We start from the raw sequence: 26,002 nt of genomic DNA on the forward strand, positions 1-26,002 counted from the left end.
ATCCAGATGGAATTTCTGATGAAAGCAGATGTGTGATCAACACCCTTGCCAGCTTAGAAGGCAGAGGCTGTAGCGGTGCCACAGAGAGCTTTGGGCTTAGTCAACCTGAGCAAGTACTCAGTATCACTCAAAGAGAGGTTCTTCCTTCTTCTTGAATTGGGGTCTGCTTCATCTTCATGGTTTTCTCAGTGACAGCCTTGACATTTTCTGTATAATATATCCGCTCTTTAAAGCCAGCACTAGTCATCTGCTGTGTTTATAGAGGGAGAGAATAAAATATTTAAATATTAGGAAGGATTTTGTGAAGTATTTCTTCAAGTAGATACTGTTCTAGCAAATGCAGTTACTTTTTCTTTCCAGATTACTATTAATGACCTCTTTTGCCTTAAATTAACATCCAGATTCTGTTTTTTTTTTAATCAATGTATTCTGTTTGCAATGTAAGAACACCTTACTGTATTGATACAAATTAATTTTCCATCTTAGCATAGTATAACGCCATGTTTTTCTTTTAACATTGGAAATAACTATTATGAAATCAGCCACATGTGATGAAGTCTGTGTGAAAGACATCTCAACTGGCATGGGGTCATGTTATAAGACATTAGCATTAGAAGTTTTTTCCCACTTCCTTGAACAATTCCTCTTTTATGCAAAGATATGCAAAGTCCTGCCTGCCTTTTTCTTGCAGCCTGTGTTAAACTTCAGTTGTCACTTGAATTCTCGTTCCAAGTTTTTCTGCATCAATTTCATTGAAACCAACAGTAGAGAGCTTAAAGGATGTACAGAGATATTTTTTTCTGAAGGGCTCATAAAAGAGGCAGGCTGCTACTCCTTAGCTTGAGCCAAAATACATGGAGTGAAGATTGTGCAAGTTATTTTCAAGTGGATGTATCTTGTCCCTGATAGAGAAGACACTGGCTTTACCAACGCTGGGATTCCTGTAAGCTTACAGTGAATTAGGATTTGTTTGTGCTTCCATTGACTTCAGCACATGAACATTAATCTCCGACATTAATCAATTTATTGTCGCTGAACCTCCAAAAGATAAAGAATTACAACCTCTGTTTCATAGATGAACTGAGTTGCACAGAGATATAGCTTCCTGTTTAAATGTGTGTTTAGGCACCTAAGGATGCAACTAGGTGCCAAATAAGATTTATGAAAGTGCTTTAACTGATTTTGAGTGGAAGTTTAGGTCTTGGAGAAGTAAGGGGCTTTCATAAATTCAGCTAGGCCCTGGGGTATCTATAGCAGCCTCCTGCTGACTTCACTGATCTTGCCTACGTTTAGGAGTAGAGCTAGAGCTGAACCCAGACTTGCAGAAAGGTAGAAAAGTGCACGCAGAAGATGAAAGGTGGCTCCTTGAGCAGCTTGCAGCTAGTGTTAGGGGACAGCACTATTCATGCAGATGTGTACAGCCACTATTTCCCCTTTTCATTTATTTCCAGCCTCATAGTATATCAGCATTCCCCTTCCCATCTCAGGTTATTTTTCAGCTGGATCATACAGAGGTTTCAAATGTTTGCTTTTTTATTTTTTAGATTTGTCTTTAGTTATTTTTAAACAGCACCTGTTTCAGAACTTCCTTGATTCAAATGAGTTCAATGCTTCTGTAGTCCCTGATGCAGGAGACAAGCTTGAGACTGGTTTGCATCCTTACAGCCTGCTGGGAATGAGCTTGCTGTGGAAACTGTTAGGTGGAAATGACAAGTAATACATTTGTCCAAAAAGGCAGCGTGTGAGTGGGACCAGAATGAAATTTGAGTCAAGTTAGATGAAAATGTTGGGGGACAAAACACTTCAGCAACGTTGAAATAGCCTTTGATGTTTGAAAGTAGAAAATATTTCCATGTTTGTTTCAAAATGATGTATTTCAGCTCCAAAGGGCCAGCACTTGAAAGACAGAGGTTATAGAACTTCACAAATGTTTATTTTCTTTTTTTTCAAATAGACATTTCAAGTCAAATTATTTTCGTAGCAAATTAAACATTTCTATTTGCCCTATATGATTATTTCTTTCATTTTGTCTTTGGTAGTCAGTGCAAAAACTCTTATTTTCCTTACGCTCCCACTAGAACGGAAGGTTGGAGACTGGAATATTCCACCTCCGTGTGTGCGGGATGCAGCTGCCTAAAATAAATCTCCAAGCTTTAGGCATCTCAGACTCTGCCTCATGGTAGATGCGTTTTTCTTACCCTCGAGTGAGAATCCTCTGTTGATGATATCTTTAGGGAAGCCAGTGATCCCAAAGCCTCAGGCCAGAAACTTGACAACAGAGCAGTAATGAGGCATTGCTTGTGTGAACAGGTCACTTTCTGCAAAGACTGTATAGCATATATGCATGAATAATGTTCAGGAACATTAAAAGAAGTCAATGGATCCCCTATGCACATGGAAGCAGACAAACGAAGCATTACATGTGATATACAAAATTCTGTGCCCTACCTGGGAGTATGCATAATGCCTTCCTGAAACCCTCAGGTCAAATCTGGCACCAGGGTAGTTGAATCTGACATGGTTCTGATCGTAACCTTTGCAGCTAGAGTTGTGCCGGTACATACACTTGATGAGAATGTGACAAGAGAAAATTGAATGTAAAGTCTGCTAGACAGCCAATAAATTTATTTTATATCTGTATCTTTTCCTTGCTTGGCAATTATTTCAGCAGGTGCTGAACTACTTTCTGCTTACTGTGAGCGAGGGAACTCAAACGAGCTACTGCAAATTCTTGATATTTCCTGTGCTTATGAGAAGACATAATCATCTGCAGAACTTGTATATTTGATGTGGACTAAGGCGGTTTTTTAAATAATGCTTTTATTATTTTTTTCTCCCCAAAGATGAAGATTGCTTATAAGTAGTGGTAGGTTACTTAGTACTACATAACCAAAATGTCTTTAGATTGTCACCAAACCCCTGTTATCTATTTTTAAGCTAGAGGGGCAGAGTTGTCGCTCGGGTCCTTCTACATTATTTGTTGTAATTCAGGAGACTCTTAATAACAGCATTATCATTATTGGGTTATAGCCCTCCTAGATTATGATTTTTAGAACCATAAAGCAAGAGTTGCAGAGTTTCAGAGGTTGATAACAGAGAGAAATTTATTGTTATTTCTTACACTTAAATCTGCCAGGCAAGTTAAAACAGTCAAGTAGGAGATCTGGAATAGAAAAGATCTGCAGTTAAACACTGAAAAATCTCTACCTCTTCTATTCAGGAGAGCTATTAAACTATTGCTTATTGTACATCAGTATTCTGCATTTGTTATATGAAAAGCTACTATAGGCAGTAGTTTGAGCAGGCTATTACGATTTCTAACTTCATGCTAAGACGTTCTCACTTGTCTGCACGGTTGACCCTATCCTGTATGTCATCAGGGAGGAGATGTTTAACTTGTGACACTACTAATCCTTTCCTGAAGGCTTTTCGTTCTTCCTGCACGTTGTCCTTTCATTGCTTTTTGTGAGCTGGAACATGCTTGCTCAGCCCCGATGATGAATTCATGTAATTACCTATGTATGTGAAGTCCTGTTGACTTTAACGTTAAAGATCAGAGATTGCTTAAGTATTGCACTGAATCAGGACTCCCCAGGCGTTTTCACATGCCCAAGGTAACTTGGGAATTGGTGCATCTTCTTGTAGTTTCCCCCTGATGGGAATGAACAGCAGGCTGTGCATGGGGACAGCTGGGAACACAGCAACCCAACAGGGTGCTTGTTTCTCCCCAGGTAAATAAATCTGCAGAGCACAGTTTGGCCTGTGTGCCTTTGTGTTAACTCGAGTGTGATACGTGGAAACAAATCGTGATGTTAGACAAAGTTCAGAGTACTTGGTTAATCCAATTCTAGAAAGTGTCATTAGTCTGTCTGCAGGTACAAGTTATGCAAAAGCACATGTCTGTGCTAGAAGTCTGCATCCCAGTGTAGCTATGTGTGTGTACCTCTGCAGAAACCCTGTTTGCAGAAGCTTGTCATGCAGTCTTTTCTTTCTCAGCCAAGTTCTCACACAAGGATACAGATGATTTTCCATGTGCCTCTTGAAAATGTACTTGTCTCCACTTTTTTATTTTGCTGATATAAATACACCTAATGCACTGTGATAGTGCTGTGTTTTGTAGAGAAGGCTGCACTACTGTCAAGCCCAAAAAGTCTAGGTTGGTCTTGGTGTACATAGGCATCAAGCTTTCAGAAAATATGATTGTCCTCAGCTGGAATGAGTGACAGTCCTGGGAATCACATCTGAATTACAAAAAAACTCGGGTCTCCAGTTCATATGTTGTCATAATCCAGTAGACACATTATATATTCCCTGAAGAGGCTCATTTGTGATCCTTTCTAACAACGTTTGTGCTCAGAATAGCATTAGCCCTTTGACAAGAGGGGCAATGTTGCTGTTAGAGCAGTTCCAGTCTGGGCTTCTGGTGGAGCTCTGTGACATTGCTTTCCCAGATTGATGATGAAGGAGTGGACTTAAGCTTTCTCCATCCCTTCAGAAGTCATCCGTGCTGCTTCCTCAGTGCTTTGATATTCTGCCAGCCAAGAGAGGGAAGAGCCATTTATAAATATTTCTGGTAATACAGTAAGTACTCTCGCATGTTTTGCTCACTCATTTTCCGTATCCAGAAATCTATCTGACCAGAATCAGTTCACTCTCTTTTATTAGCAGAAATAGATCCACAACAATTAAAATTGATTAAAAAAAAAAGAATAGAGAAAAGCAACAGCAAGCACAACATTGTATTGACTGACTGTGTGTATATTCACACTGGCTTCCAATCCATGGATAATTACCCCTCAGAGACTGTGTGCTGTGTACAGTACGGAGATGGAATTATGCACTTTAAAGAGCTTTAGTGAGGCTCTTAGGATGCCAAATTCTTTCTTTTTTTTTATTTTTGGTTTTTTTTGGTTTTTTTTTTCCTTCTTTTCATTGCAGTGAGTAATGATTTTTAAATGCACATGACCCATCCTCAAAACCAAAATAAGGCACGTCAGTGATGTTTTGTGTCTGGGTGCCCCTTCTCTTGAAAGGACACATTAGAAGTGTGCCCATGAGGTGAAATCTGGGGCATGGTCAGAGATCTCTTGGGCTTGCTGGCTCTTTTTCATGAGGGGAAAGGCAAGTGGAACTCGGATGTTGCTTGTTCTGTTTGGCAGCAGGTACCCCAATTGGGATTGCTGCAAGGAAAGAGCACTTGAAAGAGACTGTGGGTGCAGATCCCTAAAAAAGCAGACTTGCTTGAATGCTAAGAACCAGTGGTGGTGGTTTCTCCAACCTCTTTATCAGAGCCAGTTGAACTGTTTTGATTTGCAGTTTCACGCACATACACAAATTAAAATATTGCCTATAAATTTCAGCCTAAATTGGTTTTGGCAAAGTGATAAGCAAGTAAAAAACAGGGCCTCATCGTAGGAAGTGTCAACCCATCTTAATTTTAGACAGAGATACCAGCTCCTCCTAGAGGAAAAGAGCCAGTACGTAAATAGCTCCCAACAGATCCTTTACCCAAGGAGACAAAAGGGTGACGTGCACAAGTTGCTGCTAATGCCAGATTTAAGCTTTCCAATGGGAATTTGTCATGTACATGAGGTTTGAGTTTGTCTGTAAGATGTGACTTGATGTTCAGGCAGGAGAGTTTATTGTTGTTCTGTCATAGTCTGGAGGTATTAACAGCTCTCCAGATTTGTTGGAGCTCTTTGGAGAACATCTCCAAAGGTAATATCTTGGGAGTTTAAAAAAGGAGGCACCTTCTGAAACACAGTAATTGGGAATATACTTGGCAGGCACTTGTTCTTTGATAGTGGCCATGTTTATGGATTTTTATCTTTAATTTATGTTTAGTAACAGTGAATGGTGCTGCATATTGTTGCATCAGGGTGTTGTCTTAAAAGGAGGGCTCCTAAAGACAACTTGTTGCCCAAAAAGAGATTCTGTAACAGGAACAGACTGTGGCAACTACAAGGTCCCTGCACCTGCCCTGCTCTCCTGCTCAAAGATGAATGAAGGTGAGAGAGCTTCCAGGAGCTGGTTTGTGTGTACAAGCCAGCTCTCTTGGTCCTGTGTCCCAGAAGGAGCAGTGTCCCTGTGTAACTTGGACTGCAGAAGCTAGAACAAGGCAAATAATGACCTTCCTTGATGCTGCCCAGCTTCAGCCCCTTAACGAAACAAAGGACATGCACTGCTTCACAAATGAAGCTTCACAAATGAAAAAGACAAACAAATGAAGTAGTTCTGCCATCCATCAGAGAGGCTGTGTGCATGGCTGTACATGGTGGCTGAACATGCAGTTTCCACAGTAGATGAGGTTATGGGGTGTTTTCAGGAGAGGGCTACATGTATCCCCTGAGGAAGTATGATATGCTTCAGTCTATGAATCTGTTATGTCTCCTTCTTGACCTTCGTGGAATAATACCGAGTGGTGCTCAAAACCACTCACAGCGTCTTTTACTGATGGTGCATCCCATGACCACCTCAGCAGTCTGAAATGCTTCAGTCTGGGGTTTAGTCCTGCAGTCCCATGTCCTTTCTTGGTTTAGCGGTTGATGGAGGTATGTGCTCAGCACTCTTGAGGGGGGAAATGTGGTGAGTGCTTTTGGTGTTTTAGTGATTGATACGAGAAACTGTATGTGTGTATGTACCCATTCTTACTGTTTTAATCTAACTTGAAGAAACATTCCTCACTTGTTAGATATGTAAATTTTTAGGTAGCTAATTATCTGCTTTACTTGCCAACTCTCTCCAGCCTCTTTCTTCCATGATCCCACCACCCTCTTTCCTTCTCATTCCCATAAATATGTGTAGCTGATGAATAGCAAATCTTCTCATAGAATTCTTCAGGAATATTTACTGTAGGGCTTTGCTTTTGTTTGCTTTTCTGGTGACTTAGAGATGGCATAGTGAGAAAAGAAACATGTGAGCTAAACCTGTTGGTTTGAACATTGTGTCAGAAAATATCCATAAATTGCAAGCTACTACACAGATGTATAGATTTAATGAGACTGTGTAATGCCATTTATTTATGCTAAAGAATCTGACACATACGGTACTGAAAAAAGTTAATACTCTAAGAGTTATTTTATATTTTTCCATTGCCATCTGTCACTGCCTACATAATAATGATACAGGTGAAAGCCTAGCACTGCTTTTAAAAAAAAAATCAGAATGAATAGTCATTTAAATGTCTTGCTGCTTTAATAGCTGGTGTGTTTTAAGTTGTGGGAAGGAGGCAACAGAGATACACTCCCCCTGTTTTTTGTATATGAAATTTGGGGTTTAAACAGATTTATATTCTTGAAGTGACTTCTGAGAGTGGAAGATGATTATAAACTGTTCTATCCTTTAAATTTGGAAAAGTTAGGGACTAAACCAGACTCTGCCATCCTTTATACCATCAGTGTCTGATTCTTGGAGTAGCTCTTTCATGTGCATCTTCAGATGGAGGTGAAATTTTGTGCTTGCATAAATGTGCTGAATTAAGTAGTGTGAATGTGATTCATCTGTGAGTGGGTCTTTCTGGATCCCAGATCCCAAATCCTGATTCCCACTGGCCATCTGAAATCAGTAAAGAAAAAAAAAAAGGAAATACACTTTTTCAGCTGTCTTAAGTAAAAATGTTTCAAAACAGCACCATGCTGACAGAACTCAGCATTTACAAATACAGTGGCTTTTCAGAGTTTTCCTTTAGCTTTATGCAGTCGTACTGTGGTTAGGCAAAGCTGCTTTCCCTTTTTCTTCTTTTAATCACAGCAGAGTCCAACACAGCAGTGCCTGTGAAGTGTGTGCTGAGGAGTCCCTATGCTCTGATGTTTGCAGTCATCAAGGGCAGCAATAGTCCTATACCTGGGGATTTGCCCGTCGCTTCACATCCAAGGGTGCAGACAAGGCTTTTACTTGAGTGAATGAAACAGGTTTTGTTGTTAATCACCTTTTTACAGTGTAGTGATGATGACAGAAAATATTTTTGTGGCAGGTGCTTATCCTATAATTTTCCATGGGTTGATGAGTTAGGGAGGTTCCTCCTTTAGAGGAGGAGGAGGACATGGCTGGGTCAGGTTGCATTAAGATGATTTATATAATTAAAAAAAAACCCACATCTTTTCCTGAAAGCCGTGAATGATCCAAAGGTGTAACTTTGTAATGAAAGCCTTTCACTTATTTAAAATAATGTCTCTAGTGGTAAAATGCCAAAAAATGAAGCAAAGTGCCTGGTCCAGACACAGAGAAATCATTCCATTGGCTTCCAACAACTTTTTCAGGTGTATTTTCAAATATAGTGCAGATCCCTAATGGCAAGTTCCTTATAAATGAAATAATCATTACTGTTCTAATTACTATTCTTTGTGTACATTGGAAAGCATTTTAGGAAGTCATGCACTTTTTAAGAAGCAGAGATGACAATGAGTGAGCAATGAGGTTTTGGTCACTTTAAATGGATGTTATAAATCACTTTATTTTTGTTTATAAGAGATGATCCATATATAGCTGTAGTTTGTCAGCATTTTCCATTACAAACTTCTAGTTTTGGGTACTGTATAGAGCTCTCAGCAGCCTCTTAGAAAACCCACTTAGAGGTGAATGTTGTGTCATTGCTTAATGAGTATATGTTTTTTCTGCTCCCTTATTAGAATTTGAACCAGTCCTAAAAATAAAAAGGTGTTCGTGGTTTAATGTTTTGAGAGACAGTGTGTTTCACTACAGGACTGAGCCCGATTTTATTTTTTCTTCCTCTCTCTGCTTTCCAGTTGCATCAGAAATAACTCTTGAAGTAAAAAAGAGCTGTGGTAGGAGAGGAGACTGACAGTATTTAATGTATGTGCTGCAGACAGTAAGAGACTTGCTTTAGATCGGCAAGGGAAAGGGTTGTCAAAGACCACCCACGTCCCCAAACCCTGCCTCCTGCAGCTCATGGGAACTGTGAAATGGAAAGTTTACAATGAAAAGGGGCCCTGGAGAACACCTGCTATACAACACAGACAACCCCCTCTCCCCAACATCATCTGCCCTTCTGTAAGGCCTGAGGAGTCATTAAGACAAAGACTTAGTGATTAGGGTTTGCAGCAGGGGCTGATAAGATGTCGCCTAAAGGCAGAAAGTTTGCTAGGTGGCATTTGCTCAGAGAAGCATGTTTCATGAAACATAATAAGGAGATGAAAAAGCCCTACTCCCTCTCACCGCATCAAAACAGCCTGTAAAGTAACAGAACAAATAAGTATCCAACAGTTTCTCCTAATCTGACCATAAGGAAAACCCATGAGTCCAAGCCTAATAACTGGCTTAGCTTGAGCATCAGTATAGGGGACAGCAGCTAAGAGCTGAGTACTGCTGCGTTCCCCTCATCTTATGCAGGAAGCGGGTTCTGACACTATGAATGGGAAGGGAGGAGTGGGGGTGAGCAGTCCAGCAGTCCTCATCGCATCTATAGGGAATCAACAGAAACCATCTACTGCATTAAGCACAATACCCTGTTGCACCATCATTACTTTGTAAATATAGGCAAAAAAGGAGGGGGAGATTGGGTCATCAGTACTGCTTTTCCTACCCTGGGATATGAATACATGACTCTCACTTGTGCAAGTACAAGTTGCATAGATGCATTTATGAGTGAAATTTGGCCTGAGGCCCTTCTGGAGAGGAATCTTGCAACACTGAGCCATCATATATAGTTAATTAGGAGTTCTTACTCTTGCCACTTTAGAGGTAAGCAGCATTTGTGACTTGTGGTGAGCAAACAGCCATGCCTTAAAGGCTGGGCATCCAGAGCAAATTCTGCCATCTTTACTTACGCCAAGGTAGTTTTTACTCAGGCTGTCATCCTTTGGACTTCAGCAGATGCCTCACTGTATGCAACTCGAAATTCATTGAAACCATCTGAATTTAGTCTTCTGATAGAAAAGAAATTTCAGGTCTCAATGCTGCAGTTGCTGGGATGCTTAAATCAGAGCCCTTCCAACTGTAACTATTTAATATTTCTATAAGCTTGTATAGTCATTTGAGCATAAAAGTTGTTTCATAGGTTTAACTGCTGCAGTCTTCAGTCCTTGTGTCTGGCCATGGACAGCTGGATTGGGAGAAGCTGCCTGGTATTTTAAAAGTGTTGCTACTGAAAACATGAGGTGACAGCCAGTGTGTTGTTCCACATCAGCCAAAGCTGGTTCTTGTAATGGTATAGTATGCCTGGTCAGGGCCTGATCCAGCTGAAAATGGTTGATTTTTCTCAGGAAGGTTAATTTTCAACCAGGGTAGTTTACCACCCAGTTCCATAAGAACTTCCAGTATAAAAGATGGAAGTAGGGTGGGGAGTGAGAGGATGGCAACCACGGTTTGTGTCAGCTAAAACCTGACTGGAGCTCGGCTTAGCTATGCAGCTGCATCCTGATTTAAACTAATCTTGGGTGTAACAAACCTGTTAGTCTACACTTACTGCACACACCACCTCCAGAAGATATGAAATAAGTATTCTGTTGCATTTAGCGAGAGTTTAAATTGACTTCAGAGAGGTAGCAGGCTTAAACTGAGACTCTTCAACGTGAAAACTAAGAATTTTGAAGGATGCCTAAATAAGCTGATCACTTCTCACTGTATTTCTGGCGCATTAACCACCTCCATGTGGGCATGAAGAATCCCGTTTGTAGCATGCAGAAAAGGACCTGGCACAAAGCTCCTAAATCTTTCCCTTCTCTTCTTCTTTTTATTAGTTATAAAATGTTTGGTTTGATTTAACTGGTACAAATGGACATAAGCCTGCCGGGGTCACCCTGGCAACATGGTGTCACCATCTAAGATTTGCGCTTGCTCAGTAGACAAAAGCTAAAACTTTGGCAGCTTGTGATAAACAAATTTGACACCCAGCATCGGGGACATCCATGTGTAATGCAAGAGGCCCTGCTCTAGGCTTTTGTTGCTTGACTCTAGAAAGGAGCTGGGTAATTCCCCTTTCTTTGCAGGTGACGTTCACCCTCATTTGTTCCATCCAGCTACAGCTTCACTGTAAGTCTCCAGAAAGCCTCAATCTACTGTGAAAGCAGAACAGGTTTCCTTGAAATACATCTTTCTAAGCCCCAACTGAAACAGTTTCCATTACAGTGTTGTTAGGGCAGTGTTGTCTCTTAAATGACACCTGTGGGTGTCTTCCTTTCTCTTGAAGATCAGGGTTACCAGCTTCCAGTACCTTGAGCAGCCCTGAATCTCCTTATTCCTCAGCATCACACCTACACAACTTTTGAGGGATACCTGTATCGCAGCAGCAGAAGGGGAAGCCTGTTAGTTTCTCAGGAATTAAATATAATTTGCAGCCAATTTAGGTCTTAATGTCAACCTGTTTGCCAAGTGCTTTGTGGCTATGAGGCAACAACAGAGCAGATTCCTCCTCTGGTTTTGCCACTGCTCAGCTGGCATTCGCACCCTTTGTATGCATGCCTTTTGAAAAAGGGAAGGTTTGCCCATGCTCCCTTGTTTACACATTTAATAGCTCACAATTAAGCCAAAATGGACTTGAAAAGCCTCGTTAATTAAAAGCCAAATTACCAGCAACAGAAACTCAAAGATGAAGTTTTCTTTTCACCCCTTTACGCTGTTCCAGGAGGAAAGTATATTTAAACATGCATTCAAGTCTCACTACGCTTCTGGAGAGGTGTAGACACCCTCTTTAAGGACCATTTTGCTACCAGAGTGCTCTTAGACTGAGCAAGAGTCAGGGCTCATTGTTCCCAGCTTCTAGCATTCCTTACCTTGAATTTTCAAAGTCTGTAAAGATGGAAGCGTTCTCCCTCCCCCCACTTCCTTAATTTTCAGTTTACAAAACACTGATTTTTCATTCCAGATATTAAAATTAACTATGTTCCACTCACCATTAGTGAGTGTTTTTAATAGGGTAGAAACATTCACATCTGAGTCTTGAGATCTGTAAGAATAAGATTCCCAGGTTCAAAACTTGTGAGTAGCTGGCTCATTTTCTATTTGTCTTTAGCTGCCAATTAGCAATGTCATTAATCCACTGCCTAGGAGAAGTTCATGATTAAAATAGACGGTGTCACTGACCATGGACAAGACAATATGCAGAAGGTTGTGCCATAGGTGCCCGTCATTGTGCTGCAGTAGTTAGAGCTTTGCCTCATTCTCCAGAGGGAAGTAGAAATTTCTTAATTTCTCTGCCTCCTGGGGTACAGACAGACACATTATCCAGGCTTTGAATACTGCATTATATTGTGTTCTGGATAGGGATTCTGAAGCAGACCCTGGGAGGGCTAATGCACCACCTGCCACCTGTTATCAGGGGAGCTTGGTTAGGGAACACATTGTGTCCGCATTAGCCGCAAATGTCCTTTGCTGCGTCCACCCACAGAGCCACCCGAAGGCTCCTTGGGGGTGGCAGATTTGAATTTTGCCTCCTCAAGGATGAGTGTCTTGAAGCTGGGCCAGAGCTTTGTGTGCTGCTGGCGAGAGAAGACAGATTGGGGAAGAGGCACAGGAGGGTTGGAGGGATCAGGCTTGCTTTTTCTGCATCTCCGGGGGCAGCAGGGAGGAACTGGTGGTGCATGGCTGCTGCCAGTAAAGGCTAACCTCTAGCTGGAGACCACAAACCCTTGGTGACAGTGGCCAGCCTGATTTTCTGAGGCCACAGATAAAATAAGCAATGACCTAGGACAGCAGACAGTGGAGGAGACAGAGGAGCACGATCCTGCTGCTTGCTCCCTGGTGTGCTGTACAGAAGGAATTTTGTTCTGGAGAGGGAATTGTACTCTAGCTTGCTTAAGGAAAAGATGACCAATGCTTTAGTTTATACCCCACCTGGGGATCAAGTCTCTCAGCAAGACAAGAGGGTTTTATTTTTCCCCCCAGATCTCACTTTCGAGGGAAACAGATTTCCACGACAGAGGCTGAAATACTAGGAATAGTTTTCTTAGGTGGATCTTCCAACTTCTGGTTTGTAACTACACTAATTTGTGGGTGAAGGAAATATTTTGGTACTGAAAACTTGCCAAAATGCTGTTTAACAGAGAACTGCACTTTAATTAGCACTTAGGAGACATTAACAGTAATTGTATTCAATTTCAACGCTCAGGATAAAGTGTGATTTAGGATCAGCTGGTTGGTGCTCTGAAAGAAAGGGGAAAACAAAAAAAAGGGAAAAAAACAACAAAAAAAAACATTGCTGTGTGGTCTGGTGAACATGCGCCCTTAGCTTTGTGTTTATAGGTAGAAGCTTTTGTGGCTGCCTGTCTCTTTCTTCCCACAAGGTGTTGTGCTGGACTGGGAAAAAAGTGGAAGGAACTTGTATTAACTGGAGGGAAAGGATTTAACTTCAAGTTCATGCTTTTGCAGTGAGCTGGATTATGGTTTATCCCTGCTATCTCTTTTGCTGTAATTTTTAGGAAAAGTGCCAAATACTTTGAAAAAATTTTCCATTTACTTATTTATGCTTTGCTTTGCCAAAGAATGAGAAAGCCTGCCACATTCAGCAAGCATGTGAACAAGACAGGCGAGGGAACCCAGGGTGAAATCTGATGTGGAGACTTGTGTATGATGCAGGATAGCCATCAACATCCCTTGAATATTTCTTTCTTCTTAACAGCAGAGTTCATTATGCTCTCAAAGTTTGTGGCTGTAGGTGAAAACAAAGACAGTGCCATTAAATGACTGTAGTTGCAAAGGCTGGCTGAGAACAGAGAAGACAAACAATATGCAATTGAAGTGCCCGTTTGTATGCAAGCTACCAGACAAGCCTGACATATACACCAGTATGATGTAAGGCAGTGGAGAGAACCTGATTAGCAAAGCCCTCACAGCGATGCGAGGAGATCCCTGCTGCACCAGCACTCCCCTCCTTGGAGACCTACAACTAGTCCCAGTTGAAGGAAACCTTCCCACAGCAACAGAGCTGGCAGAGGGTTTCTGAAAACGGCAACAGTGCTTCTGTGTGTGTGTGTGTATGTGAAGGTGAGGGAAGTAAGAAGAGTAAACAGCCAGAACAACTCTGCAGAATAGATGGGATATGGCGAAGGATGCAAGATGAATTACTTGGGCTTTGTGAGCTATGTGTGCAGGAGTTGTGGAGCACTGCATGTCTGGGAGCAAACGGCTCACTGTTTTGTTGGGCTGTTTAGCCTGTTGGATGAAAGCCATCCTTTAGCAGAGAGAAATGCTAGGGCAAGATAAAGTAAGTGATCTTCTGGTTTGTAAGCTCTTGCAGCCTTGCTTTCATTTGTGCTGAGCAGGCAGAGGTCCACAGACTGTAATGGGAAGCAGTGGTTCTCAACACTTACTGCAGTCAAGTGTATTCCATATCAGAAGTAGAGTCAAAAATCTGTATATGTAAGAAGACACGTAAGATACAAGGCTTTCTCTCTCTTGTGAGTACATATAAATATATACAATTGGTAGGAGCGTTGGGTTATTTAGTGCATTACTGTGCAATGAGAGTGCACAGGCATGTGGCAGCAACCTGGAGTTTTAGGTGAGGAGTTCAGGGCTCTAATTCTGGCTCTACTATAGCTACTTGTGTGGTCAAGTGTATTAAATTCTGCTCCCAAGGACAGCAAACCATTTATTCGGGCTTCATTCTCAGACTTGCTGAATACCCCAAAAGGCTGCTATTATTAGAGGGAACTGCCATTCCTCTAGCTCTGAAAGTGGGCTGTCCATAAATCGCCAGTGCCTGCTTTCCATGCAGAAGTGGGACTAGGACCTTGGCTTTCTCCCTGCTAGCCTGCGGAACTTCCAGAGCTCCCACTCTTCCTCCCTTTGCTTCTCTTGCTGCTGTGCTGGGTCAGGCCCCCTCATTCTCCCCATGCAAACAGCTTCCTGTTGACCTTTTTCTGCCTTCCTTCCCTTGTTATGGCAGTAGCGGCCTTGCAGAAGAAGCTAGTGAGTCCTTGGTGGACGGGTGATTTGCAGTTACATAAAGTTTAGGGTGTCTCTTTTTATGGCCAGGTTTGGGTGCAGGAGGTTGCTGTCACCCACGTATTTCCCTGTGTGTGCTGTTGATACAGGGTTAGCACTGTGTAGCAGAGAGCTGTCCTGGGGTACTGTGCTTTTCCACCATGCCAGGTACCAGCTGAGGATAGGTCACAGTCAAGCTCACAGTCCCTACTTTTTTTCCCTTTTTTTAGACAATAAATGCATCTCTGGCAACAAAAATATCAATTCCCTTCTATAAATGTAGCACTTGAATATTTTGCAGTTGCAGACTGTTTGGATGACAGTGCCTGTGCTGGGTACTAGTCTGCTGTGATCTGATCTGGCTGCGTCCTTGCTCTGGATGGGCTTTGCCGTAATAGTACTTTCATTCCTTAGCTCCCATTAGTGCCTTGATGAAGAGTGGAAGATGCATTTCAACAATTTTATGATTAAAAAGCAACGTCTTCCCGTTCTTTGGTCTCTGGTGCCTCTACCCTGTTTATTATGCTTTGTCTAGGGTAGCAACAGTGACTTAGAGTTAACGTCAGCATCAGTCTCTGAACCTTGTATTTTCTTTAACCGTAAATTCTGGGGAAGAAGGATGAAAGAGGAAGTCTAAGTAGCAGAGTTTGTTCTTTTGACATTTTCAAGCCTGCTGTTTGAAACTCACAGCAATCAGACACATTTACTCATTGGGTTCCTGGACATTCCCCTTGGTGGCTGTACTCTGGAGCACGTCTGGCCAGGGTTTGGAGGCAAGCATTTAGGCTCTTGATCTACTGCTGTCACCAGCATTCCTGCAATGGCCTTAGTACAGAGGTCAAAGACTGCTTAGATATGAAGACTGAATCACCTCCTTTTTAAACCCCTCAACAGGATCAAGGCTTAGGGAAGCAGGCACGTGGGCTTGCCTTCTGGCTGACTGTGGATGGGAGAGTGTGACTCTGAAACAGGCCTTTCGGCCACTTCAGCCAGCCATTTAGACATTGAAATGAGGTTCTCTAGTGATGACAACGCTCCTGTGTGAAAAAGCCTGATGCATTTATTTTCTGTAAAGATATACCGATTCCACGAGCTGTTGATAGAGAAGATTTATTCTGTGACCTGAGGATCACAGAAATCGTGGTGAGCCCATCAGTCTAACTGGACAGATACGAGAGATCTTCAAGTGTGCTTATTTTACTTGCAAATATACATAAGCCAGCAGCATAAATCTCTCTTCAGACCTGTTTGCCTTGGCAGTGTCCCATTTGTGTGAATCGGAAGATGGTAGCAAAACAGCACTGGAGGTTCATCCAGTCTCCCCTCTGTCAGGAAGCCTGCCCGACTCTGGCTTCACTAGGTCCCTGTGTTTTCAATTATCCTGCTTGCAAAGGATGTTTGTTTCCCCAAGTTGTGATGGTGCAGTGAAACCCTGTCTTTGGAAACCCTTCATCTTGGTGCACTAGGCAGGAGAGACCTGGAAGAAGCAGCTGTGGCTATGTCCTTTGCTCTTGTGACTTGGGCTTCTTGAAAGGAAGGGAGCTCCTATGTTTCAAGCTAAGCAGGAGGATAAGTTCTTAAGCCTGCTGCATCTCTGCAGCTGTTGGTAGGTCTCTGGATCACGCCGTGCCTTAGTTTCCAAGCTGTAAAATAGGGATAGAAATTAACTTAAATACCACAACAAAACAGGGCCTAAGACACAGTTGTAACTTGTGGTGCCATCACCATCATCAAACTGTGAGATTGTGGTGCTGCCACCACCGTGAGACCCTCATGTTGGTCAGAGCTTAAAGGCCGTGCTTTAATATTGATAATCATAGAGATTTATCATTATATTAGTGACTGGGAACTTAGAGCATACATGGGTTTAATTTTTTTAATTTTTAATTTTTTTATTTTTTATTTTTTTTATTTCAGCAAATTCAGTAAAGCTAGAAATGCAAAGTGATGATGAATTTGACAGGAAGCCCCTGTGTCAGGAAGATGAGATCAGGGCTCATGATGAAGGAAGCAGCCTGGAAGATCCTCTCACTGAGGGTAACGAGATGATGGATAACAGAAAGATCCAGGAGCTCTCAAGCGAGGGAGGAATCCGGCTTCCGAATGGTAAACTGAAATGTGACGTCTGTGGCATGATTTGCATTGGGCCCAATGTGCTAATGGTACATAAAAGGAGCCACACTGGTAAGCAGCTGAAAGAAAATCTGATGACTGCCCATAGCGTCTGATGTTGATATTACCTGACCACTCTTCTCTCTTCCCTTTTCATTCATGGGGTAGCAGGAGGTGGGGAGGGAAAGATGGGCTTCATTGGTTTGGTTCTCTTCCTGCTCCCCAAATTCTGGTGATGCTGTGTTTCTGGCATAGTGGTTCTTTGACATTGATTTACAGCCTCTAGTTCTTAAAAACAGCACAGAAGTCTGAAAATTGCTTTTTTTTTACTGTTGTTTGCTGGTTTACTTAACCAGGGGCAAGACAGTGAGAGTCATTCTTTGGCATGGGGGTGTGTGTGTTCATGTGTGTGCGCATGTGCAAGGCTTTTGAACCCTTAGGGTGAGTCTTAGGTGGTCTTCCATTGGAGGTGCCCAGAGTGGAAAACATCAGAAGCTTCCTGGGGATCTCTCACCTCCTTTGCAAGTGGCTGGGCATGATGCTGGTGGCCTGACAAACCTGGGATTAGCAAACCCCACAGGGACATGCATTATCCAGCAATGTATTGTGTGACAGCTCCAGCAGGAAACCTCACCTGAACTGCTCCTTTGAGCTAGCACTTGGCTCCCCTCACCATCCAGATGTGGCATCTTTCAATGCTTGAACTCTACTATAATTTTATTTTTGTTACTGTTAGTATTTCTAAGTTTCAGAGACCAAAACAGCTCACTGGGCTTATGGATCTGAGAATTCAAGAGGCAGACAAAACTTCTGCAGTATGCTGATTGAGGGGGCCTTTGGGGCCTGAAAGATGAGGCCTTGAGTTCAAAATAAGGAATTTCAGGCAAATTTTGGCTAGTAGGACAAACTCGGCTGCCTGAGGGGCTGGTACTGACTAGCACTCACCTCTGGTACTCGCCTCTGCTGCTTGCCTCTGCTGCTTACCTCTGCTGCTTCTCAGGTAGGAGTGGTGGTTACCTCCATCAGGATAAAGTACAGGTGGTGCCAGAAGACAGTTCTCCCTGGTTTTGCAGAGGTCTACCTGGCAGAGCCTTTATTAAAAACAGCACTTAAGCTTGTGCTTACTTTTTGTGGTATTTAAGCACATGTAAGTCACCTGAAGTGCTACCATATATGCTTAAGATACACACTTCAGTCTTATTAAGGTTAAGCACAGGTTTTTGTGCTGGAGCTTCAGGGGGTGCTTGTTCTTCATATTTTTTAGACAAAATGAAATCTACCTTTTTTCTTTTGTCTTTGCTATTATTTAACAGAGTGAGAGACTCACACAGACTGTGAGATTTCTGCTAAGATTCTAAAAGAAAACTGGGGATTTAAGATAGAGTAAGAAAGACTATGCATAATCCCTTTGTAAACCTAGTAGTTCACAGTCAAATAGTGTGCTCTTGATGTGAAAGGAATCAATAGAATTTCTGTACAGAGGAATAATAAATACATACTACATACTTAATGCCCTGTATATGAGTTGTATTGATAATAACTTAACAGAAATGTGTAATGCAAAACATTGCAGTATCATTTATGATGCAGCCGTGATTTTAGGCAGCAGTTACAACAGGGGAAAAGCACTAGTTGGAGGACCCAAATCTTGATTAACAATTTGACATGCTGTTACTAGGAAGGAGAAAGAGAATTGAGATGTACAGCCTGAGTCCCCAGCTTTCAACCTCCCTGAAAGTTTTTGTTGGCACTTGCATGTATCTGAGCATATGTATTGTAGGTGCATCAGAGTCTGTGTATTTGAACTTGAGCAGCTAAATTAGACTTGCTAAATTTAGACTTAGGTATACTTCATTAAATGGTCTGCATTTTTTGACACACTGGCTAGCTAGTGCATCTTTTAAATACAGACAAGCTGCTTTTTTCCTGTGAAAGAAGACCTGCAAATTCAAAGAGAACAGAGCAAAATCTCATCTGCGTGCAGGCAAAGCGGCTGTATGCGGATGCATAGATGGGGATTGCATAACTGATAGCATTTTCCTGCAGGCTACTGCTGGTTCCCCATAGAGCCCTGACTCTTCCCATCCAAGCAGAGGAGCTGTGATATATTGCTCTATACAGATGATCTCAAGCATATAGAAATGACATTCCTTTTAACGTGCAGCTCTGTGCTCTATGCTCAGTAAACCAATTGGCAAATTTTGCGGGGGATTTTTCTTTTTCTTTCCCCCACTGTTTGTTTGTTTTTTAATACATGCTGCTGCTTCACTGTCCACAACAGAAGGGGAAGTTTGCTTGGATTTCCACATCCTTGATTTTAAGGAGTATTTTTAGCATACTGGTATCTCTCTTTTGAAGTGCAGTGTTTTAAAGTCTATTGCCACTTCCTCGGCAGCTAGGCATGATGGGCTGGCCCCAGCTCTGGAATGAGCCCTGACCTGTGGGTAGTCTGGTTTTGCAGCCCAAGGGAGAATTGTGGAGGGAAGGGAGGTTTTCCCTGGCGAGTGTAAACCAATGATATTCTTTATCAGCTAATGCAACTGGCATGTAAATCCTTACCTCTCAAAGCCAGTTTAAGTATGTTTTAGAATCTGAATGTCACCTTACTCTCCTCTTTGTCTATACAAAACCAAAGCATGGTCTGGCCAGTTACTTGTATTGGCAAAGACTGAAGTATTTTTCCTTTTCCAAAAAAACTGTCATCGTTCTATGTAAATCACACAAAATTCTGTGGTCCATAGTAGAGGCTGTAATTTGCATGTATGCTGGGACAAGAGTGTGGCTTTACTTACACTGGGGACCCAGCCTTTGCGAGAAGCTGTGCTGTATGGCTTTGGCTGCATTACACCCATAAAGGAGCACAGTTTTCTCCAGCCATTATTTGTCTGTTTGTGAGAGGTAGTTGTCTTTCCTGCCACGTTGTTGTAGTTCAGTCAAACAGATATAGGGATGGGGAAAATAATCTGTGCTGTGGATGACACTCGGTGTCCCATCTCTCATCCTCGTGCTGGAGCATCCGTTTCAAATGACTCATGCAGTCATATTGTATCATATATAATCACAGAGTGGTTTGTGTTGGAAGGGACCTGAAAGCTCATCCAGTCCCAGCCCCCTGCCTTGGGCAGGGACACCTTCTACTAGAGCAGGTTGCTCCAAGCCCCTGTGTCCAACCTGGCCTTGAACACTGCCAGGGATGGGGCAGCCACAGCCTCTCTGGGCACCCTGTGCCAGTGCCTCAGCACCCTCACAGGGAAGAACTTCTTCCTTATACCTAATCTAAATCTCCCTCTGTCAAGTTAAAGCCATTCCCCCTTGTCATGTCCCTACAGGCCCTTGTCAAAAGTCCCTTTCCAGATTTCTTGAAGGCGCTCTCTGTCACCCCTTCCCATGATAGACCAAGCTGAGGATTTCTCATCCATCCTTCAGATCCACACAAGCTCTGCCTCATGCCTGTGGTGCAAATGGTGCTCTGGTCCACAGTACCTCCATCACAGAGTCCTTGGCACTGCTCCTCCGATACTGCCCAATGCAACATTTCTTTGAAACGCTGGTAATTCAAGTGAAACGTTTTTGTAGTCTGTATGATCCTCAGGAGAAGTCTTTCTATTTATTTGTCATCACTGATAGAAAAGAAATAAAGTGTTTAATGTGGGACTTAAGCATGATGCACTCCCTGCTTTAGTGAACAAGGTAACCCCATCCTCTCTCTCAAGTGCCACATCCTCGTGTCAGAAAAATAGCATATGTCAGGTTTGATTTATTTTCCTCCTTTCTCATAGTGTCTTCTTTTGGTCCAGATTTCATATTCCAAAGCACATAGCCTGATTTACATCATCTTTATCAGAGGTATTTTGTTATTGCAGGAGAGGACTGGTCACATAGTATTGCCACTGGATACCCCAGGGGCTTGTGCTAGGGAATGTTGAGGGAAGGGGAGAAGAAGGTAAGGTCAGGAATCCAACTTGTGTGAAGGAATGAAAGGGAACTCGAATGAGTTCTCACCTCTTTAGGCTCTCCGCTAGTGGGCCTGATTTAAAAGTTCCTTGATTCTCATTTTTGGTAAAGCAGAAACGTTTTGCTGATGCCGCCCTGTTGCTGCCTCTGTGATCTGCAAGGTCCTCACATTGTTCTCCCTTGCACTGTGAATTGTGATTTTTCTTCACTGTAACATCCAGTCCTTTATTTAGTCCACTGCTGGATTTTTAAATACTTTTTATCTCTAAGGGAGGCTTGGGATTATCCTCATAGAACACCTAGAGGTTAAATGCTTTCTCTGTGTGGACACAGAGGGATAGGGGCAGATCAAAGCCATGTCCCTGCGTGAAGGGCATGACGCAGCAGGCAGTGGGGATAGTAGTCTTATCAGCAGCCCAAAGTGAGAGTGGGATAGGTTATTTTTTGAGCTGCTAACTACAGGAAAGTCTCATCTCTTTGCTTGCACTCCCCGTGCATTTTAGTACCATGAAGTCAGTGTAATGAGACAAGTTATGTGCCTGTGAGAGAAATCTTCAAGTTCTACTATAGCAGCTGTGGCATTATTAACTAAACATATGCAACATGGGAACTCTGAATGCTAGTTAAGTTTTGTTTTTCATGCAAAGCTCAAGTTTTTGGGACACAATTAATAAATGAGGAAAAATCTAATTGTGCTGTTCAGTATATAAGACTTTATGCCCAAGCCAGTTAATTAAGAGCAAATTTTAACAAATGGACATATTAACATGTTGCGGTTAACTCCATTAGCCTACCTGTCTCATTCTTCCAGAAGAAAGGTTTATTTGGTTTAGTTTGTCATTTGTAACCTAGCACAGGCTGAATCAAAAATTGTAGGGCCAAACTTCTAAAAGTGCGATTTTCTACATGGGTTCTTAAATCTAACTTTTCCAAGTTAAGCATAAGGAGGGGGAGCTTGGATTTTTGAAATCACTGTCTGAATAAGGATGTGTTTTACTTGCAGTATGTGGTAGCTAAACTCTTCTGATACTTGTACCAGTTCACTTAGAGGATTTTTCTGTCTTAAGAATATGGTCACGAATCTGTGTACAGAGGACACTTGGAAATCACCCACGATTTCTCAGGAATTTTTCATGAGAGATTTGTCACTAGTGTTTTATAATAAGCTGCCCTATCTGGCAGTAGGTTTTTCCCAACAAAAAGCCCTAGTAAAATCACTGATTTCAAGTGATGTGCAGCCTCTTAAGTGAATTTGATAGAACAGTGAGTAGGTATGCAGGCTAGATAGTCCCCAGAGTAACAAATACAGAAATGGAGCAAATTCTGCTGCTTTGTCTCTCGCTTGTATAAAGGCAGGTTGCAACTCGGTGTCTGTTGGTATGTCGGTAGCACAGCTGATATTCCATTTTGCTCCTGGGACAACATGGGATCAGAGCCGTTGCAGCATCTTATGAACCAGGAGAAACATTTTATTTTAACTGAGTTTAACAAAAAGCCTACTACAGAAGGGTGAAAACCAAGATTATTAGATTACTTGTTTACCACTTCTGGTGGTAGCATGGGCACAGTAATTCTGCATTAAGAGGTTAAAAAGCTAATTTCTATCCCTTTTGAGAAGTACCTAAGCTGTCCTGTGCATATCAAAGGTATGTGCCAAAGGAAAAAGGCTGAAATCTCAGATATACTTTTGGTCGATGTTAAATGCGGTCCCAAGGGACCCGGTTCTTATATGTAGATGGACTTCATCCTGGCTTTCCTTGTTATTGTGAAGAGACTTTAAACTTAGTGGATTTTTAAGAAAAGGTAATTAAAACATTCAGAGGAAGGGACTTGAGCACTGCTGTTAAAATAACCAGGCTTCACTGTTAATGAGAGCTCCTGCATTATTTTGTGAGTCATTCTGTTTGATTTCAAAGGGACAAAAGTCACCAGCCAAGGGTTATGAAGATCTAAACCTACTTGGTTGCGAGGTCTTCAGGCTCTTTGTCCTCAGTCAAATTTCTGTTTTGGTACAGAAAATATCACTGATGTATTTTGCACCAGTCTGAGATTCAGAGAAGGGTAACTCATACTGAAACTTCTGCAGAGCACTTCCGTGCTGAGGCGGTAAAGGAGAGTTCTTGTGCTGGGAAGTTTCCAGTTAAGCAGAAAAAGAGTTGGTTTGTTTTTTGAAATAACATTTGACATATAGACAGTAAAATATGAAAGCTATTAGGAGGAAGTTAATCACTTCAGTTGCCTGGTTTCAGGTTATATCAGGTAGACGGTGTTCATAACTTGTGCTGTGAAGTCTCTAGGCAGCTGCCATATGTTAAAGACGCTTATGAAAGGAGATAATTATGGAGGGACTGTGTCTTGATAATAAACCTGACTCCCTTGGTCCAATTCACCTTTCATCTCAGTGTTTGTTTACACAACAGCAAGTTAACTTGGGTACTTTAGATACTGGAGAAGGCATAACTGTATTGGATGCATGTTAAACAATGAAGTTTCAGCAGTATTATACTGTAACTTAGAGGTAAATATTTGAAATCATACCTTTCAATTAATGCTTTATTTAACTGTGAAATGATAAAACTCCATGTATTTGTTTGTTTATTAACGTCATCACTGGGGTAGTTTCCTGCCACAAGCCCCTCTTCATAAAGCTTAAGGAAAAGTAATACTTTACAACTCTGGATTACCTTGACTAGCCCGTTCCTGAAGTAGCTTTAGACAATTAACTTACCAGTGCTGGAGAACAAGGGTTTTTAGGCATTCTTGGTTTTGTCTGGTTTTACATATTAAATCTGGAGCTGGAAAGAAACATGTTTTTTGTTTGTTTCTCTGTTCCTCCCTCTCTCCCCACTCAGAAAGTCTTCTTTTTAATCACTAAGGTTTGAGGGGTTTCTGTCCTAGTTTAGCTCTAAGATAGAGAAAAGGTTTAGTACTTAAAGTAGATGCCAAATATTTTGTGGTTACATTGGAGTCATCTAGTTTCCACTGCTGAAAAGCAAAAAGCTTGCTTAGTCTCTTTTCAGTATATGTTATTCTTAAAAGGAGTTCTTATTTTAATAGATCAATAGAAGTATACAGAGTCAAACAGTAAATACATAGCTATAAGTGGTGAAAAATGCACCACACTCATAATTGTCATTACCCTCCTGTTGTCTTGTATGCCACCTGTTTAATAGTTCTATAGTTTCTGGAATGTGAGTGCTGCCATCACCCCCAAAGAAAGGAAAGCACTTTAAACACAGTCAGGGACTGTCATATAGAGAAGAAACGTATTGAGGACTTTTGAGTGGATGTGTAGTTTGAAGTGTGACTAATTTCAGCCTATGAATAAAAACTTTTAATTTTCACACAAGAGTAAGGTAAGTGAATAAGGATGTCAAGGTTGTTAATTTGTTATCAGGAGATAATAGCCTTGGAGGACTACATACCAGCTTACTAGGAAAAGGCAGCAGGAGAAGTAATTGGAAAACAGTCTTCTCAAGGCACTGAAGTGATAAAGAAGTCTGGTTTGGTAGTATCTGGAGTAGGCATCAGACAGCATAGTTCTTGGAACACCAGCAAAATCTTATTATTCGGTCTTTACTTTTTTGTGCACTCTTCTGTTGGATAATGGTCTCTCAGATTAGCTGTGCTAAATGGAGGAGCTGCTAATCAATAGCATGAAGGTGGGACTAAAATTAACAGTCATCCCACAAGCCTGCAGCTTAAACAAGGAGTAGGAATCAAGTGACTGCACGACAGTATAACAAACAGATCAAAGCAGCTATTTACCCAAAATTAAGCCAGTAGGAAAAACTACTGGCTTTGAATAGATACAGAGGTTATTTAAGGTAAAATGTGCTGCTATAGCAAATTCTGTCTGTTTCAAGAGATTTGGTCACTTTGTGAGCAAAGTGGTGTCACTCATTTTGTGAGCATTTTCATGTCGTCTTTGCCACTGAACCGTGGTTCAATGACTGTTTGAATTCCTGACCAAAGGCTTTCAGCATCTCTTTGGCAGCTAGTTTATGGAGGAGTAATACCTGCCCATATGTGGCTTCCAAAATATCAAAGGTAAATGGGTGGTATAGCAGGTAAAACACTCTAACTGCGTAGTTTTAAATACAGCAGGAGTAAAAGGAAAGACTTTAGACTTGGTAAGAAACTTGCCACCTTAATGTCGTCATCCTGAAACTGAACCTATCATTCCTAAATACTGAGAAGCATGTCAAAGGAAGGGAGTTTGCCTGTTTTCTCAGACAGCGAAAGCAAAACAGAAAAGAAAAAAGCCCCATGTATTTTTCTACTGCAGTCTCTGCATATCTCTGTTATGGACATTTTGAAATGATGTAAAAGAAGATAATGGCTAGTCATATCTTTTAAGTATAGTGTGGGAGTTTGAAAGCGAAACCACAAACTCTTTATCAATTCCAATGAGCTTGTGTTCAGTGTCTTGGAAGAAGAGCTTTATGCCCTGATTTTTTTTGTTGTCACTCCATAATGTTCTTGGCAAGCTTGTAGAAACCTTACTGTCTTCTTCAGCGCATCTGTGGTGATTTCAGATGTAATTTCCAGCTCGTGCACGTGAAGTAAAGTTACAGAGGTACGGCATATATATGGCACATATCCTCCTTTATGCTATATTCCTGGCAGGGCTCTAATGCTGGCAGTGATTTAAACCACTGAAGCAAGAACTGCTTGTGGACATCTGTAAGAGCTCTCTTCCTCCCTCTCTTTCCATTTGTATCTACAGATGTATTTTGGACTTTACACTAGATGCATGAACTCCTTTGATAAAAACATAGCATTAATTTTGTCTAGCAAGGGAGTAATCATTTTAAAGCAATTGTAAAAGGCTTTGGAGAGATGTGATAGATCACACAATGTGTGTGTTTTTCATGAGATCTGTGTTTCAGGAGAGTGAATTCAACCTCAGAACGCCCACCAGGATTTAGCCAAGACTCCATAATAGGTGATGCACTGAAAAAATGAATGAGGCTGCTTACATCTGAAATCTGATTAACTTGGTCCTCACTTGGTGAAAACATGTCAGTATCTAAAGCCCTGCTGCAGTAAAGCA

The 26,002-nt window shown here is 41.7% G+C and overlaps 1 protein-coding gene across 11 annotated transcripts in view; it reads left to right on the plus strand.

The window, feature by feature from the left end:
* Window positions 1-26,002, plus strand: part of IKZF2 (IKAROS family zinc finger 2) — a 116,757-nt gene that overhangs the window by 44,911 nt on the left and 45,844 nt on the right. For all 11 annotated transcript variants that reach the window (XM_061458528.1, XM_061458548.1, XM_061458524.1 and 8 more), the window contains one exon: window positions 16,798-17,064. In XM_061458528.1, the coding sequence (XP_061314512.1) occupies window positions 16,798-17,064 (267 nt within the window). The remainder of the gene's footprint in view (window positions 1-16,797; window positions 17,065-26,002) is intronic.

Source organism: Pezoporus flaviventris, unplaced genomic scaffold, assembly GCF_033815535.1.
Source record: "Pezoporus flaviventris isolate CSIRO_AGI_PZ_B2104156 unplaced genomic scaffold, CSIRO_AGI_Pfla_v1 ptg000001l, whole genome shotgun sequence".
Taxonomy (NCBI): domain Eukaryota; kingdom Metazoa; phylum Chordata; class Aves; order Psittaciformes; family Psittacidae; genus Pezoporus; species Pezoporus flaviventris.